General features: G+C 42.2%; 1 protein-coding gene across 5 annotated transcripts in view; it reads right to left on the bottom strand.

Moving 5' to 3' along the window:
- ZFYVE26 (zinc finger FYVE-type containing 26) overlaps positions 1-15,829 on the bottom strand; it is a 51,461-nt gene that overhangs the window by 23,028 nt on the left and 12,604 nt on the right. For all 5 annotated transcript variants that reach the window (XM_068162054.1, XM_068162056.1, XM_068162055.1 and 2 more), the window contains 14 exons: positions 14,092-14,745; positions 13,435-13,524; positions 12,710-12,778; positions 11,292-11,443; positions 9,360-9,558; positions 8,795-9,058; positions 8,484-8,603; positions 8,040-8,204; positions 5,705-5,911; positions 4,207-4,312; positions 2,706-3,445; positions 2,041-2,237; positions 1,423-1,527; positions 607-729 (listed from right to left, as the gene is read on the bottom strand). In XM_068162054.1, the coding sequence (XP_068018155.1) occupies positions 607-729; positions 1,423-1,527; positions 2,041-2,237; positions 2,706-3,445; positions 4,207-4,312; positions 5,705-5,911; positions 8,040-8,204; positions 8,484-8,603; positions 8,795-9,058; positions 9,360-9,558; positions 11,292-11,443; positions 12,710-12,778; positions 13,435-13,524; positions 14,092-14,745 (3,191 nt within the window). The remainder of the gene's footprint in view (positions 1-606; positions 730-1,422; positions 1,528-2,040; positions 2,238-2,705; positions 3,446-4,206; positions 4,313-5,704; positions 5,912-8,039; positions 8,205-8,483; positions 8,604-8,794; positions 9,059-9,359; positions 9,559-11,291; positions 11,444-12,709; positions 12,779-13,434; positions 13,525-14,091; positions 14,746-15,829) is intronic.

Genomic DNA, 15,829 nt, shown 5'->3' with positions numbered 1-15,829 from the left:
CTTGCACAAGTGTCTTCAGTAGATACAGATTATTTAGACAATCCATTTATGGACTACTCATTGCCTATTTACTCCATTTACTAATTCCTTTTTTTTTTTTTTTTAATTGAAGTAAGCAAAACCTAAGTGAGGAACAGGACAGAAGGCATAGTGGTCAGAAGTCTCCACTTTGCTTCTGGAATATTTCTAAAGCTACAGGGTCTGAAAGAGCCTGTACTTCGTTTTACACTGTTATTAAAACAAGAAGAATTCACACTTCACTCTTTTGGCTACTGAAGCACAACTGACCTGTTCCTGTTACCAGTTTCATTTCTCGGTTTCTATGCTTAAGCAGCACAGAAATGCTTCATTATGATTTTTCACACAAAAGGGGCCTTCTTCTGCCATGTAAATGATATTTATTAGGTCAAACAACTAGATTTCCAAGCTGGATTTACACTTAAGCAGAACAGGGGAGAACCAGGATCCTGATAGTACATCTAAGCATAGAGCATCTCTTCAGGGAAGAACCAAAAAGGCTATGAAAACACACATGAAGTAGTCAAAGAAAACAGTTCTCAACTTACTTGACCTATGGATATAAGACTGGAAGAGTCTTGCTATTACCTGCAATGCTTTTTCCACATCTCCCATCTCCAGTAAGTGGAGAAGGTGCCCACGGTGAAGGTTGATCAAGTCTTCTCTTGGGACAGGATATAAGTGCCCCCATTCCTCACACAACTCATAATCCTAAGGAATTAAATAAAAAAGCATTAGAAGAAAATAATATTTAAAAAAGGAGAAACTCTATTCTCTCTGATAAAGCTGTTTCTCCCAAAGTTCTGATCAACTTCACACACTTGGATGAGGCTCTGGCCAGCCTGATCTAGTGTGACCCCCCTGCAGGGGGGTTGGAACTCAATGATTCCTGTGGTCTCTTCCAACCCTGACTGAAACTATGATTCTATGAAATTCTGTAGCTTAGATTCCTTTGTCACATGCAAAAAGTAAACAATTACATTGACCAGGGGAAGACGATGATAGCCAATTTTGTTAGTCACACCTCACATTAAGGATACCTTCTTAAATCACAGTAAGCAAGTTGGCTTTTTAGAGAGAGACTTTTAAGGCCATCCAGACCTACAATATTAGCACATATAATAACCAAGCCTGCACTATGCCAAAAGCTATGCCATTAAAGTCCTCAAAATTCTAAGAGAAAAGAACAGGGTGTGAGAGTTAAAATTTAAGAATTATCAACTACATGTAAATCTTGACATTAAATACAGATCTACATTTGTTTCTGTAGCACAGAAGAGAGTAACAGAATCCTTCCTCCCAAGGTAATCTCTACCAATTCTTTTTTCAAGATACCTCAACAAATTTATCTATTAAAAGTTTAATGCATTCCAATACAACAAAACTCGTATGATGATGCCTAACCTTTGCTTTCAGAATGATATTCATGATGGCCTGGGGGTCATCAGTGCAGGCTTTTTTCAGATCCTGCCAGTCATGCCACAATGGTTCACATTGCAGAGTCAAAATCTGGAAAATATTATGGTAGCACAAATTGTAAAAGCTTTTAGGTACAACAGTCGTTGAGACTAAGAAAACAGCTTAGAGCTGACCACATCAAGAACTGCTTCACACGAATGTCAAAAAGGAGGCCCACATTTATCTCTAGTCTGTGATGATGTCATTGTCCTGGTTTCAACTAGGATAGAATTAATTTTCTTCCTAGTAGCAGGCTCCAGCATTTGCATAGGATGGAAAACCAAATACTTGACAAAAAAGCAGTTTCACACAAATGTTTATGTCTCATCATGTCTGCAGACCTGAACGCTAATAGGAGAGAGTGTAAAAGTTATGAAAGACAGAAGGAGAGTTTTAATTGGGTATTACAGCACTGAAAACACATGAACTGTTTGGGACCAAAGACTTGAAAACCTACTATGATCAAAAAAAAAGAATCAAGGGCTGAAGTTTTTCAAAGGGCAAGCATATTTACTCCCTGCTGCCTATTTCATCTCACTGTTTATGTGAAGAATAACTTTGTACCTTTTGATAAACCTGAAGCTCTTTCTTCATGCTCTGCAGACTGGCTTTTAATTCATCAGTTATACCCAAATCAGAAATGCAATAAGCCAGGATTTCCAAACAGGCATCAAGGGGCCATCTGTCCAGACAGCGCAAAGTCAGCTGACTTCTCAGCGTTGCGTTTTTCATTTGGAACAAGTACTGCCAACCACTCTTATCTGTGGATGAAACAAACCATTAGACTGAAATTCAGTTTCTATAAAATCCTCATCTTCACTGGATGGCATTACCAAAAGAGCCAGTCCACTGCTGAAAAATCTATGCATCAGATGCTCAGGAAGTAAGCGAAGTTAGCATGGGATACTTTAGACTCCAAAAGGCACCTTCTTTTACAGGAGGCATCACCCACATATGAAAATGACACTGCCGTTAAGAGATGTTCCATTAGCAGTACTATGATGCATTCCAGATCTCTTGTAACAAACTGGTCAGGATTTGAATATTTGTAAAATAGAAACTAAACCCTCAGAGAAAGCAAATTCAGGATGAAAGAAAGGAAGGGATCTGTTTCCGTCTTTGGATTTGCCCAAGGACCATGACCTGGTCAAGGCTATATTCTTCACTTAAAAAAGGTGAAAAGAAAAAGATTAAGGAAAAAAAATAATGCCAGACTTAATCCTTCTTACCTTCAGCAGCTGCACAGCTCAGCACAGCATCTTTCACACTGATCAGCTCCTCCATGTCCTGACTGTACAGATCTAAGATGTTCAGAGCTCTGTCCCAATCTTTCGCAGCAAGAGCTTGTTCAAAGACTCCCATTAGTATCTTAACAGCTGTGGTGGAATGCAGTCCTAGGAGAACCAGAGCTATGTATGTCTTGCCAGAGAAGACAGTAGCCAAACTGCTGCCTTCCTCTTGCTGATTCTGAAGTGGCTCAAACATAGAAAGAAGAAATCGTTCCAATATTGGGAACTCCTTCAACAATGCCTCACACTCCTTGGAAATCTGTTCCAAACTTAAGGGCACTTCCCGTTTGCCCCGAAATTCCATCCAAGATAAACTTGATTTGGGAACCTTCTGTATATTAGATGCACTTAGACATGCCACTGTAGCCATTAGCTTCGACTGAGACTTCAGGAAGTCCAGGGAGGAGGCAGTGAGCGTGTGCTGGCTCAAATCATTCACAGGGGATGGGGCCTGAGCAGAGATATCCTCAGGGGTCACTGAAGAGTTGTGAAGAGGTATTTCAACATCTGGCAGGCAGTGGTAGGCAGACTGGTGTGCTAAGTTGCTGATGTTTGTCAGCAGAGACTTTGCCTGCCTGGTTTGCCTTGCACTGCACAGGGACAGTGGTTCACAGCAACAGTTCACAATAACTTGCTGCACATTCAAGTTCAACTCTTCTTTAGCCAAGAGAGAAGAAATCCTACAGAGTTGAACACACAAACAGCTTACCCAGCACATATAAAAGGTACTTTACAATTACATATTATCATAAATCTTCCATATATTTTGTGTATATTCTCCTAATATTCTTCACAGGTACCTATGAGGGGAAGTGTATGTGTCCTATGTTTACTCAGTATGAAGAAGACGGACACAGCACATCAGTAATAATTCAGAGCTATTGGTGCCATTCCATTAAAGAAAAGGAACTTAATCCTCAAATGTGATGTACTAAAACATTTCACTCTTAGTGCTTATCTTTTTAAGAGCTAATTTGTCAAATCTGATACTTTCCATGCCAGTCTAATCTAGTAATTTGTGATGGAAAGACCTTAGATTATCCATTTTCTCTACTGATCAATGCAAGAGCCAGGCCCAGCTGTATCTTAAGAAGCTCTACTGGTCTATTTTATTACATTGCTAAGTTGCAAGTCTACTACCCTGAAATGTCACACATTCACTTAAAAAAAAAAAAATTCCATATGAATGCATTCTCTCTCATCACAACAGGTAGTAGTTGTTAAAAATAGGTAGCCACAGTTTTTCCTATCAAAAAAAATCTTCAGGTTGGTAGAAAAGCCACTGACTAAGTGCCTCTGCACACACTAATCCTTGCTGGTAAGACACAGTAGGCTGTACTATCTGTACTAAGTAGACAGAGAAGTATTTAATCCTGGCTAAGGTTCAAAGTCACCTACACCAAAATAATCTAGAGAACTATGTATTTTGAAAAGCACCAACCTGTCAGGATGAACTTGTCTCTCAAACACAAGCTGGGAGAGTAGCTGCGACGGACTCTGCTGTAGCAGTATGAAAGGATTCCCCACTTTCACTTCTGCAGACATATCTTTAAAAAACAAGAGCCAAAACCCTTATGACATTACAAACACACTAGCTGAAGGCACCAAGCATGTCTTATTTTACAAACAAAAATTTCAAGAGATGGAGTCTGAAACCTCTTTGACTAAATTCCCAGAGGTCCACATCCACATCAGTATGTAAAATCCAGCATAAATTGCAAGGCATTTGTGATTACGATATGCCTCTCAAACTTGGCACCACTGGCTCACGTTTTAGTGGACACATTTTCCCAAACAGGTAGAACAGAGAGTCTTTGGCTTTTAAGTGAGATCTCGATTCAAACAGTTCAGCAACTCTGCTTCAAACTTTCACCACAACATGTATTTGTGGTGAGAGACAGAAAATGTTTCTGAGGAACCTCTGGATGTAGATTAGTGAGTCCATGCTCTGTTCCAAATCAAAGTGAGCAAAGGCAGAGGGAACTCACAGGCATACAGCTACTTCTACAGAGCGAAGCCCTGGCCAGCATTGCCAAACAGCCTTTGCATTCACTACACAATTATGTCACGTAACTCTGAACAGATTCTTCTAAGTTTACCATTTCCTTTTACCTTCCAATACAATAATACTTCCTCAAAACTCACTCAGTCCTATTTTCTTTGGAGGGGGCTTTGTCAATGAAGGCTGAATCATGTCCATACAGCAGTTATGGTTGCCCTGTAAGTGACCTGAGCTGAACCAGCATATCTTAAAACAGATCTTTGCCCCTTTTTTAACTCATCCTTTTGGGAAGGTAGTCTCTGCAGTCAGTACTGTGGTATTTTGCATTAGTACAGCTCAACTAGTGTCAACTTTAAAAACCAGACAAGTGTTTTTCCCCTGGCACAGTGAATTGTTGTGTTGATTGGACAGCTTTATGTGCCAATGGTGCATTTCTTTTCACAGACCACCATCACCTACTGATTCCATGAAAAAGTGCTGCCTGGCTACCTCTGCATAGCCTTCTACACAGTCTCTCCTTATCCCTATACCAGCAGGGCACTAGCTGTCTCTAAGGGAGCTGAAAAGCTCACAGCATGCTGATTCACTGGACAAAAGTAAAATGAGCCTTGTCTTACTGAGTAGTGATCAGAATTTTTGGAGGCCAGGGGTTGTTTTGTCAAAAATAAGTGCAGGAGCTGGGTCAGTTGTTAATGTTTCTGTTCCTGCATTCCTACTGCCATCAGCTCTTTTTACCTTAGCTTTTGGTGATCTACATATTAAGAACTAACATTTTTTAAGCAGTGTCATAATTACTTGACATCAAAAGATCTGACTGTGCACAGGGTGTAGGTACATTTGGCAAGAAATCATTTTTGTACCATTTCCAGAATGAGTCTGGACTACACAGCCTGAGTATTCTTACCTAGGCTCTGACTTTCCAGCAGAAATCCCTTACCTAGCTCCATGTTTAGGCTTCGTAACACAACAGCAGCCAGTGTAGTGATGTAGTCAAAGAAGGCCTTCACAAAGCTTGTCTGTGTGTTGCTCTGTGGCATGGTTTGGAGAAGGAGCTGTCTTTGATTCCAAACCAGGTGCTTCTCCAGCTCCACAGGTTTGAGGGAGGCCTGCTCCACCAAGGTGCCAAGCAGGCCCCCTTTAGAGTCTGGTTGAAGAGAATGACATACATCCAAGATTCACATAAGCATGAAATGCAAAAATGGAAGAGGAAGTAGGAGAAAAGGGGAAAAAAAAATGGAAAAAGGAAGAGAGAAATGCTTTAGCTGAATTTCCTTTCTGCAATTACAGATGCTAGTCTGGGTATTTCAATTTTATTACAAGAAAGAAGTTTTCACAGCAGAACAAATCAATAGTTCATCTAAATTGGTAACCATGACTCTGACAGCTTAGAAATATACTGAGGCAGGTCTAAAATACATCTAGATGTGTGTCCTTAGCTTATTTGACAACAAAGGTGTTGACCAATCCTTGTGCTCCATAGCTCCTTAGAGCCCTCCTAAGAGTTTTGCCCATTAATCATGCAAATATCTGTAAATACTTTATAAACACCTATGTGCCATTTAGAAAATCTAGTGAATGGAAGAAAACAAAACAAAACAAAGACCAACCAAAACCATAAGAAAACACCCCAGTGCTATATAATTCAGAAATAAGGATATCATAGTATCATTCAGGGTTGGAAGGGACCAGAAGGATCATCTAGTTCCAACCCCCCTGCCATGGGCAGGGACACCCCACACTAGATCAGGCTGGCCAGAGCCTCATCCAGCCTGCTCTTAAACACCTCCAGGGACGGCGCCCCAACCACCTCCCTGGACAACCCATTCCAGGGCTTCACCACTCTCATGGTGAAGAACTTCCTCCTCACATCTAGCCTGAATCTCCCCACCTCCAGCTTCATTCCATTCCCCCTAGTCCAATCACTACCTGATGAACAGAGCTCTGAGTAAAGGCAATGGTGGAAGACTTCAGAAAATTATGAGATATTTTATGATAGCTCTATATAAGCTATTGCAAACAAATGTTTATAGGGCTATCATAAGACAGCTTAGAGACCTTATAGACAAGGAAGTGTATCTTTACTATTGCATTTTTGTTCCTTAAACAAATAACTTCATAAATTTAGCTCCTTTTTGTTAAGAACAACAACAAAAGAGCAATAATAAAGATACACTTAATTATCTATAAGCTGTCAGCTTAAAATACACTTAAAGAATTCCTTGTCAAGATTTAAATGAAAAATAGGACAAAACCTCATTTGCATTCACTGACATTTCCTCCCTTCTTCCCTGAAAACAGGTGCTTAGAATGTAAGAACTATGGAAAATTTTACACTTTGCATTTATGATTAAAAATATTTTTATATATAGAATCACAGAATCAGTCAGGGTTGGAAGGGACCATAAGGATCACCTAGTTCCAACCCCCCTCCCATGGGCAGGGACACCCCATACTAGATCAGGCTGGACAGAGCCTCATCCAGCCTGCTCTTAAACACCTCCAGGGATGGCACCCCAACCACCTCCCTGGACAACCCATTCCAGGGTTTCACCACTCTCATGGGGAAGAACTTCCTCCTCACATCCACCCTGAATCTCCCCACCTCCAGCTTCATTCCATTCGCCCTAGTCCTATCATTACCTGAGATCATGAGAAGTCCTTCCCCAGCCTTCTTGTAGGCCCCCTTCAGATACTGGAAGGCCACAATTAGGTCACCTTGGAGCCTTCTTTTCTCCAGACTGAACAGCCCCAACTCCTTCAGTCTGTCCTCATAGGAGAGGTGCTCCAGCCCTCTGATCATCCTCATGGCCCTTCTCTGGACACGTTCCAGCACATCCATATCCCTCTTGTAATAGGGGCTCCAGAACTGGATGCAGTATTCCAGGTGGGGTCTCCCCAGAGCTGAGTAGAGGGGGAGAATCACCTCCCTTGCCCTGCTGGCCACACTTCTCTTGATACAGCCCAGGATCTGATTGGCTTTCTGGGCTGCAAAGTGCACATTGAGAGCTCATGTTGAGCTTCTCGTCCACCAGCACCCACAAGTCTCTCTCCTCAGGGCTGCTTTCCAGCCAGTCACTGCCCAGCCTGGATTTGTGCCTGGGATTGCCTTGACCCAGATGCAGGACCCTGCACTTGCTCTTATTGAACCTCATGAGGTTGGCATTTATGCACATTGTCAAAGAGCACTACTACTAGATTTATAGTTGTCTGGCCAGGTCAAACCAAAAATATAGAGCCATTTGTCAGTCTTCATGAGCACAACAACAACTCACCCACAGACCGTTCAACATGTGCCAGTGCTTTTAAGATTTGATCCAGATGCTGTGACAAAACAATTTCACTAGTAATACTTTCTTCAGTCACAGCAGGGTAGCAAGCTTGCAGAAGGCCTACAATACTGCATCGAAAATTACTCCCTATTTTCTCATCAGAGACCTCTACAGAGAGAGAGAGAGAAAAAAAACTGTAACAAAGACAAATATTGTTGCACAGAAGAAAGGCCCCCAGAACCAAAATTCTTTTATAAATCAACTAGTTTGCCAAATTCCAAGTGTTTCAGGTTCTTCAGAAGTGAGGTTGGGTTCCTCCTCCCCTCTTTTTTAAAAATTTAAAATACCAAGCTTAAAAGTGGAAAATACAAACTTTCATTCCAACCATAGCCACTAATGCAATTTAAGCACATTTCAACAGAAAACTTTACCAGCAAAGCATACTACCTGGCTTGGATTGCCCTTGTGAGGTACAGGAGTAGTTGAGTATTTTACTTATTTGCTGGAGAACTGCTGGGAAACCTTTTATACCTTCAGAGTGCAGTAAAACAGCATCAGGTCGGTGGCCTGGAAAAGTCATCATGCAAAGGGGGACAAAATAGAAGTTAAGACCGGAGAAAGGAGAAACCAATATGAAAGTGAAAAATAAGATTAAATCTAAGAATCAGGTGTTTGCACAAACAACACAGAACAGAAAGAGAGAGCAGCATTTTCTGCTCCCAGGCCCATGTTGATAAACACAAACATCAAAAGCTTACCCCGAGTTTCAAGGCTGCTGTACAGTCTCCTTTCTGCTGTTTCCAAAAGCTGTTTGCATGTCTTCCAAAGACGGCACTGAGTACAAGCTAAGTCAAATGCTGCCATTGCTGAGGGACTGAGATCCTCAAGGACTTCCCACAGAGGATCAGTACGCTCCAGCTGGATGTTGCTGATCCAGAAGTTTTCTTGGAGAGTAGGGGCAAGACTTCCAGAAGTTGCAAGCAATTTATCAGTAACATCCGAGATGGAATAAAATACCATACCTACATGCATCAGCAAAATACACAATCAACTAATTAAACAGCACATTTATCTCAGATCCTGTCATGGAGAATGATTCTCTAATCTTTTAAGCAGATAATTCAATAGGTATGAACCAAATGCTGCTGAATGGGTAAAATTCATTGTGCACCCCCAGCAGATGTCAGCATTCTTAGTCTCCTTTTAAGTCAAAGAACCATTCTTCTGAACAATTGTTGCAATCATTATGGCAGCATTCAAATGGCTTTCCCCTGTTTTCCTCTCTACTTATGATGAGAAAATGTCAAAACCCCTAGTCCTTACCAGCAGCTGCTGCATTCCCAATAGCCTGCAGTGTCGAACGGCCGCTGCCAGACTTCCTGATGCCTCCAGTGCTATCTGATGCTTGATTCTCAATGTTGTGCTCCACTCTTGCCATTTCTCGCACTGCCTCTTGGTAGCGCTCCATGAAAACCAATTCACCATAGCAAGGGGAAGTAGCCAGATTAAACATCAAAGCCACCTTGCAAAAGTAAAAATAGATGCAATTACAAAGCACATCAAAAGAAGTTTTCAATAGCCAAAGAGCGCTGGGAATTTTAAGAGGAGACAAAGGAATAACATAAACCAGGTCTTTTTAACTGAAAAAAATCCCCACAGCAGGCTGAAATGGTTGGTTATTGTCAGGAACTTAAACCTAGAAAAACAGGGCCTTAGAGACATTTTTCAGCTCTTTTTATAATGCTTAGCTATTGTTTGCTGCAAGGCTAAAGTTGAATTAATTTTTCTAAACCACACTTTTCAGAATGGCTGTTCATGATTACAATACACTACATAGAATCAATAAGGGTTGGAAAAGACCTCAAAGATCATCAAGTCTGTCACCACAGACCTCATGACTACTAAACCATGGCACCAAGTGCCACATCCAATCCCCTCTTGAACACCTCCAGGGACGGTGACTCCACCACCTCCCTGGGCAGGACATTCCAATGGCTAACAACTCTGTGAAGAACTTTCTCCTCACCTCAAGCCTAAACTTCCCCTGGCACAGCTTGAGACTGTGTCCTCTTGTTCTGGTGCTGATTGCCTGGGAGAAGAGACCAACTCCCTCCTGACTACAATCTCCCTTCAGGTAGTTGTAGACAGCAATAAGGTCTGCCCTGAGCCTCCTCTTCTCCAGGCTAAACAATCCCAGCTCCCTTAGCCTCTCCTCACAGGGCTTGTGTTCGAGACCTCTCACCAGCCTTGTTGCCCTTCTCTGGACCATCCAAGAGTCTCAATGTCCTTCTTAAATTGAGGGGCCCAGAACTGGACACATAACATGTGAAATCTATCAGGTTAGGCTTCTAAAGTAAACTATTTTAAACAAATTCTTACTCAGCAAGGAATACCCTCTAGAAACTTAAACACAGAGTACACAAGCACAGCTGTGCAAGTTCCCATTATTAAACCAATAACAGAACACAAACCAAACTTGAAGACTTGATACTGAAATTCAAAGTAACAAACAAAAACAAAGTAGTTCTTTTAGCTCTGTAAGTAAGGAAAAGCTGAAGTGACATGCTTGGCACCAAACAGAACTAAAAAGTCGAGCAGTAACCTACTGCTAGTGTAATGCTTAAATGGTATTAACTGCTCTGACATCAGTATCTCAAACCTAGCTTTTTGCAGAGGATCCAATCACTGATGTACCTCAAGATGTTTTTTCAGAGCATCAGCCCAAAAGCCACATAGAAGAAGGCAGCACAGCCTCTAGTCTCAAAACATACCTCCTTCAGATAAGTGTAACCACCACTCTGTCTCACTTTGGGTAAAGAAGACACTTCCATGTTCCTGCTGAATTTACAAGTGGCAGTGTCACAGGTCTGATTCACTGACTAAACTAAGCAGTTTAGATTTCATGCTTCCTCGTGAGGTTTCACATGAACTTTGTGTTCCTCATTCAGCTGAAACACAAAGTTTGGCCAGTTCTCTAACAAATATTTTCAGGCTTTGAGAATTCAGGCTTAGATAAAGCATTTTTACTTAACACGTTAAAAAAAGCAAACAGCCTCCTTGGGATGTTGGCTTGGAGTTATCTCTGCTCCCTTCACCTGCCCCTGATTCTGAAGTGTCCCTTTCACTTGGAATACAAACCCTTCAGCCTTATGCTTGCTAATGCAGAAGCAGCAGGAATTTCACCAGCTACCACAACCACAGACAGCAGCAGCAAATTAGATTTTTATTTGCACAGAACACATGCAATTCATTTACCTGATGGGCCTCTACAAAATTTCCTCTCAAAACACAAGAAACTAACAGCGATTCTGGTGGTGAAAGCATCAAAGGAATCAGGGGGTTTTGCTGATGTGGTCTCATCCTGCTTTCCAAATCACTCAAACCAGACACATTACTGGTACTTCCCTCTGTAAGACAACAGAATGAATCAGTATGCTATTGTGGAAAAGAATATTTCACCAGGTAACAGCCAACAGTACTTCACATATTTAACACAAAAAATAGGAGTAGAGTCAGAAGGAAGTTTTAGGGTAAAGAGGTCAACATTAACACCTTCTCAAAAATTCCTGTAATAGCATCACAGAATCAACCAAGTTGGAAGACACCTCCAAGATCATCAAGTCCAACCAAATATTTCACTATTTGGTCAAAACTCTATTTTCAGTTTGGATCTCATCCACATGTAACACTGTTTAGCAGCCACAAGGTGGATGTAATGTTAGGTCAGTGGTTCAATATGGCTAAAAGGAGAAACCCTAAGTATTGGACCTACCAGTTTAGTATGCCTAGGAATGTTTTAGGCTACCTGACTCCCAGTCTACTAGCTTTTTGATGGTTTGTACATCACTACATTGCATACTGCTTCCTGCAAGCCAAAAATATAAAGAAAAAAAAATCTAATTTTCTTATTCCAAAAGAAGAGAGATATATACTGTTCTAGAGAAGTGTGGCCAGCAGGGCAAGGGAGGTGATCCTCCCCCTCTACTCAGCTCTGGTGAGACCCCACCTGGAGTACTGCATCCAGTTCTGGAGCCCCTATTACAAGAGGGATATGGACATGCTGGAAGGTGTCCAGAGAAGGGCCAGGAGGATGAGCAGAGGGCTGGAGCACCTCTCCTATGAGGACAGACTGAAGGAGTTGGGGCTGTTCAGTCTGCAGAAGAGAAGGCTCCGAGGTGACCTAATTGTGGCCTTCCAGTATGTGAAGGGGGCCTACAAGAAGGCTGGGGAGGGACTTCTCAGGATCTCAGGTAATGATAGGACTAGGGGGAATGGAATGAAGCTGGAGGTGGGGAGATTCAGGGTGGATGTGAGGAGGAAGTTCTACACCATGAGAGTGGTGAAGCCCTGGAATGGGTTGTCCAGGGAGGCGGCTGAGGCCCCATCCCTGGAGGTGTTTAAGAGCAGGCTGGATGAGGCTCTGGCCAGGCTGATCGATTTAGTGTGGGGTGTCCCTGTCCATGGCAGTGGGGGTGGAACTAGATGATCCTTGTGGTTCCTTCCAACCCTGACTGATACTATCATACTATGATAAAAAGTCAGCCACAAACGGGAGGTTCGAGAAGTGAAAAATCCTGTGTTGCATAGAGCAGTAATTCACATGAATTAGTCAAGCAAATACTTCATCATGCATGTTGACAAGACACAGAAATCCTACTTTTACAGCTTAATACCTGAGGTACTGGTGCTTAGCTCACTACTTGTACTTTCTAGTGATGGACTGGAAGTTCCCTCTTTCCCACCTAAAACGGGAAACAAATCAAAACCAGCACATTAAATGCACTTTTTCTAGACAAGGTAATTAAAAACTTTCTGCAAATAAGAGATCAGGCAACTGCAACAGACCTTCAAGATTAGCTGTCAAATAAGCCACCACAGATGTCTATGATAAATACAAGAACTGCTGTGAACAAAATGCTAGGGAAGGGACTGTTAGGGTGGCCATGCTTGGGAAGAGACTACGTTGAGTAGTCTCCAACACCAAATGTGTCTTTTAAAGCTAAACAGTAAAAGGGTGAGGAGTCCAACTTTCTCCTAAGGCTGTGAATTTAAGTCACAAATTCATATCCTAGACACTGTTGTGATAGGAATGAAAATATGCCAATCGTTGGATGTTGTGGAGAAAGGGAAGAACTGGTACTGCAGTTGCAAAGTTCTCCCCTGCTCCAAACCAGACTATGTATGAAGGAAGTTATTTTCTTACTTGAATTATCTTTCAGTTGTGCAGGTAAGCTTCTAGAAGAACAACTTCAGTCCAAGTGGAACTGGACTAAGACACTTCGAACCAGTTACAAAACTAAAAGGAAATTAATCTAGTTCGCTACTAGTCCATGAAATTCAATTATGCAAAATTACACACATTTCAGAGGTGGCTTCTCCAGGTGACTTTTCAACCCACCTGTCTTGTACCTTTGAGATCTACTTCGTTTCTTAAAGCTGGAGGTCCTGACTGAAGAGCAGTATCTCCTGGAAGCTGCAAGCTGATGTTCTGTGAAATATTTAAGCCAAAACATTACCAAACAGCTGGACAGACTAAAACCATTTATTTGTCTGCCTTGAAGACTCTATCAGCACTTCTACACAGGTAGAGAGCTATGGTGGCAAATGTCAAAGGAAACACAGCTGATCTCAGATAAAAGCAATTCTGCAGTAAAGTTTAAACCAGCACCCTGAAGTAATTCTGATGACAATTCAGCTAATGCTGTTTTGCACTTCCACATCTAATACTACTTGGAATGTACTATGCCTTGTACACACCTCTGATGAGCACTAAGGATCTTTTCCAACCTAAATCTTTCTATGATTCTAACTATACAGAAAAATAGATATAGTTCAAGCACATAAGCAGCTAAAAATGAGTCCTCCTATGTCTGATTAGATCAGAGATCACTCCTGTTCAAAAACGGTACAAGAACCAGGTGATCTCCAACTAGGTCACACTCCTAATACCTGTCAAAGTGTAATCCCTCCAAGGAATTTAGCCTTGAGACCATCACCTGCAGAGTTGTAACAAAACAGTACCAACAGATCAGAAAATGCCAAAGACAAAGCCTACCTGCGTTTCTGTTACTCATCACCACCTTGTATCGCCAGTGAGCTTCAGAAAGGTGTTTGGAAAACTGTAACACACGAGTTCCAAAGGCATCTCTGCCTGCAGAAAGATTCAAGCACTCAACAAGCTCCAGCTCTTCACGAAGCACATTACTGGAGTCCCATGGAAGAGCACTCTGAATTTCTTCCAGATGACTGAGAAGCAATGTGAGGAAGGCATCCATGGAGACATCATCCACTAAAAATCCAGAAACACCACTGGTGAAATGTTTCAGATCCAAGTAGCTCAGCCTAGAGGTTTCACAGCTTTTGCCACCTAACATTGAGTCATGAAGACCTTGGGTATCTGTGTGAACAGTCTGGGCAGCCAGCAGATGCCTCTCCCATTTCTTTTCAGCCTCTATTAGGCGCTGTGGACTTTCTGAGGTGGAAGACCGCCGACTAGAACTGCCTTCTACACTCACAGTAGTGCTCTTTCTGTCAAGATCATCATCCTCTGCATAGTCCTCAGGAAGGAGAGTCTCAGTATGGAGGTCACTGTAGGAAACAAAAAGCAAGGAGAAGATGTTCTCCAAAACCTCCAGGCGCAGAGGAGCAGGAACACTCCTTAAGAACTGCTGACACTTCGCAAGATACTGAGGGAATACTGAAGAGCAATCTGTATAATTGAAAACAAAAATAAAGAACATTTACATCACTTTCCAGTTCCTTCCTCCAACCTTTGCCCTTCAAGAAGGCCCTAGAAGAGGGAACTGTCCCAGTGGCTCAAGAGCCAAGCATTCCTCCACAAACCAAGTAAATATATGTCCAATATTTTTAAAAGGTAGTATGCCTCCTCCCTCTCACTGATCATAGAATCAAACAGGTTGGAAGAGCCTTCCAAGATCATCCAGTCCAACCTATCACTTAGCCCTATCCAATCAACTAGACCATGGCACTAAGTGCCTCATCCAGTCTTGTCTTGAAGATTTCCAAGGATGGCGACTCCACCACCTCCCTGGACAGTCCATTCCAATGGCCAATCACTCTCTCTGTGAAGAGCTTCCTAATATCCAGCCTGAACCTCCCCTGGAGCAGCTTGAGACTGCATCCCCTCGTTCTGTTGCTGGTTGCCTGGCAGAACAGACTGACCCCCAACTGGCTACAACCTCTCTTCAGGTAGTTGTAGATCGCAATGAGGCCTCCACAGAGACTCCTTTTCTCCAGGCTAAACAACCCCAGCTCCCTCAGCCTTTCCTCACAGGGCTTGTGTTCCAAGCCCCTCACCAATTTTGTTGCCCTTCTCTGGACATGTTCAGCCCAGAGCTGGACACAGTACTCAAGGTGTGGCCTGACAAGTGCTGAGTACAGGGGAAGAATAACCTCCCTTGTCCTGCTGGCCACACTATTCCTGATATAGGAATAATGCTGACTATCACCTTATGCAATAATGTTCAAACACAGATTACATCCATTTCAGCCATTAAATCAGTTTTAGCTCTGGGAAATCATGAGCCCTTACAAAAGCATCCCTGCCACTCCCACCCTATACATAATACCATCATTTTGCACTACATTTTTAATACCTTACAAGTTTTAGAACAAGGCAGGTAGTTCATTCATATCTATTCATATTCATATCTATTATTACTAAAGGGAACATTATCTCAAAGAAATGCCATGATAATTGCTTGCAAAGCATTCATAGCCCACTGAATAAAAGCACCATATGTACACAGGGTGCAGTACTATCCCAACACCAC

Source organism: Melanerpes formicivorus, unplaced genomic scaffold (genome assembly GCF_026170545.1).
Source record: "Melanerpes formicivorus ecotype bairdi unplaced genomic scaffold, bMelFor1.0.p_v2 SCAF_62, whole genome shotgun sequence".
Taxonomy (NCBI): Eukaryota; Metazoa; Chordata; class Aves; order Piciformes; family Picidae; genus Melanerpes; species Melanerpes formicivorus.
Note: the sequence above shows the minus strand (reverse complement) of the source record. Positions and strands in the feature narration are given on the sequence as shown.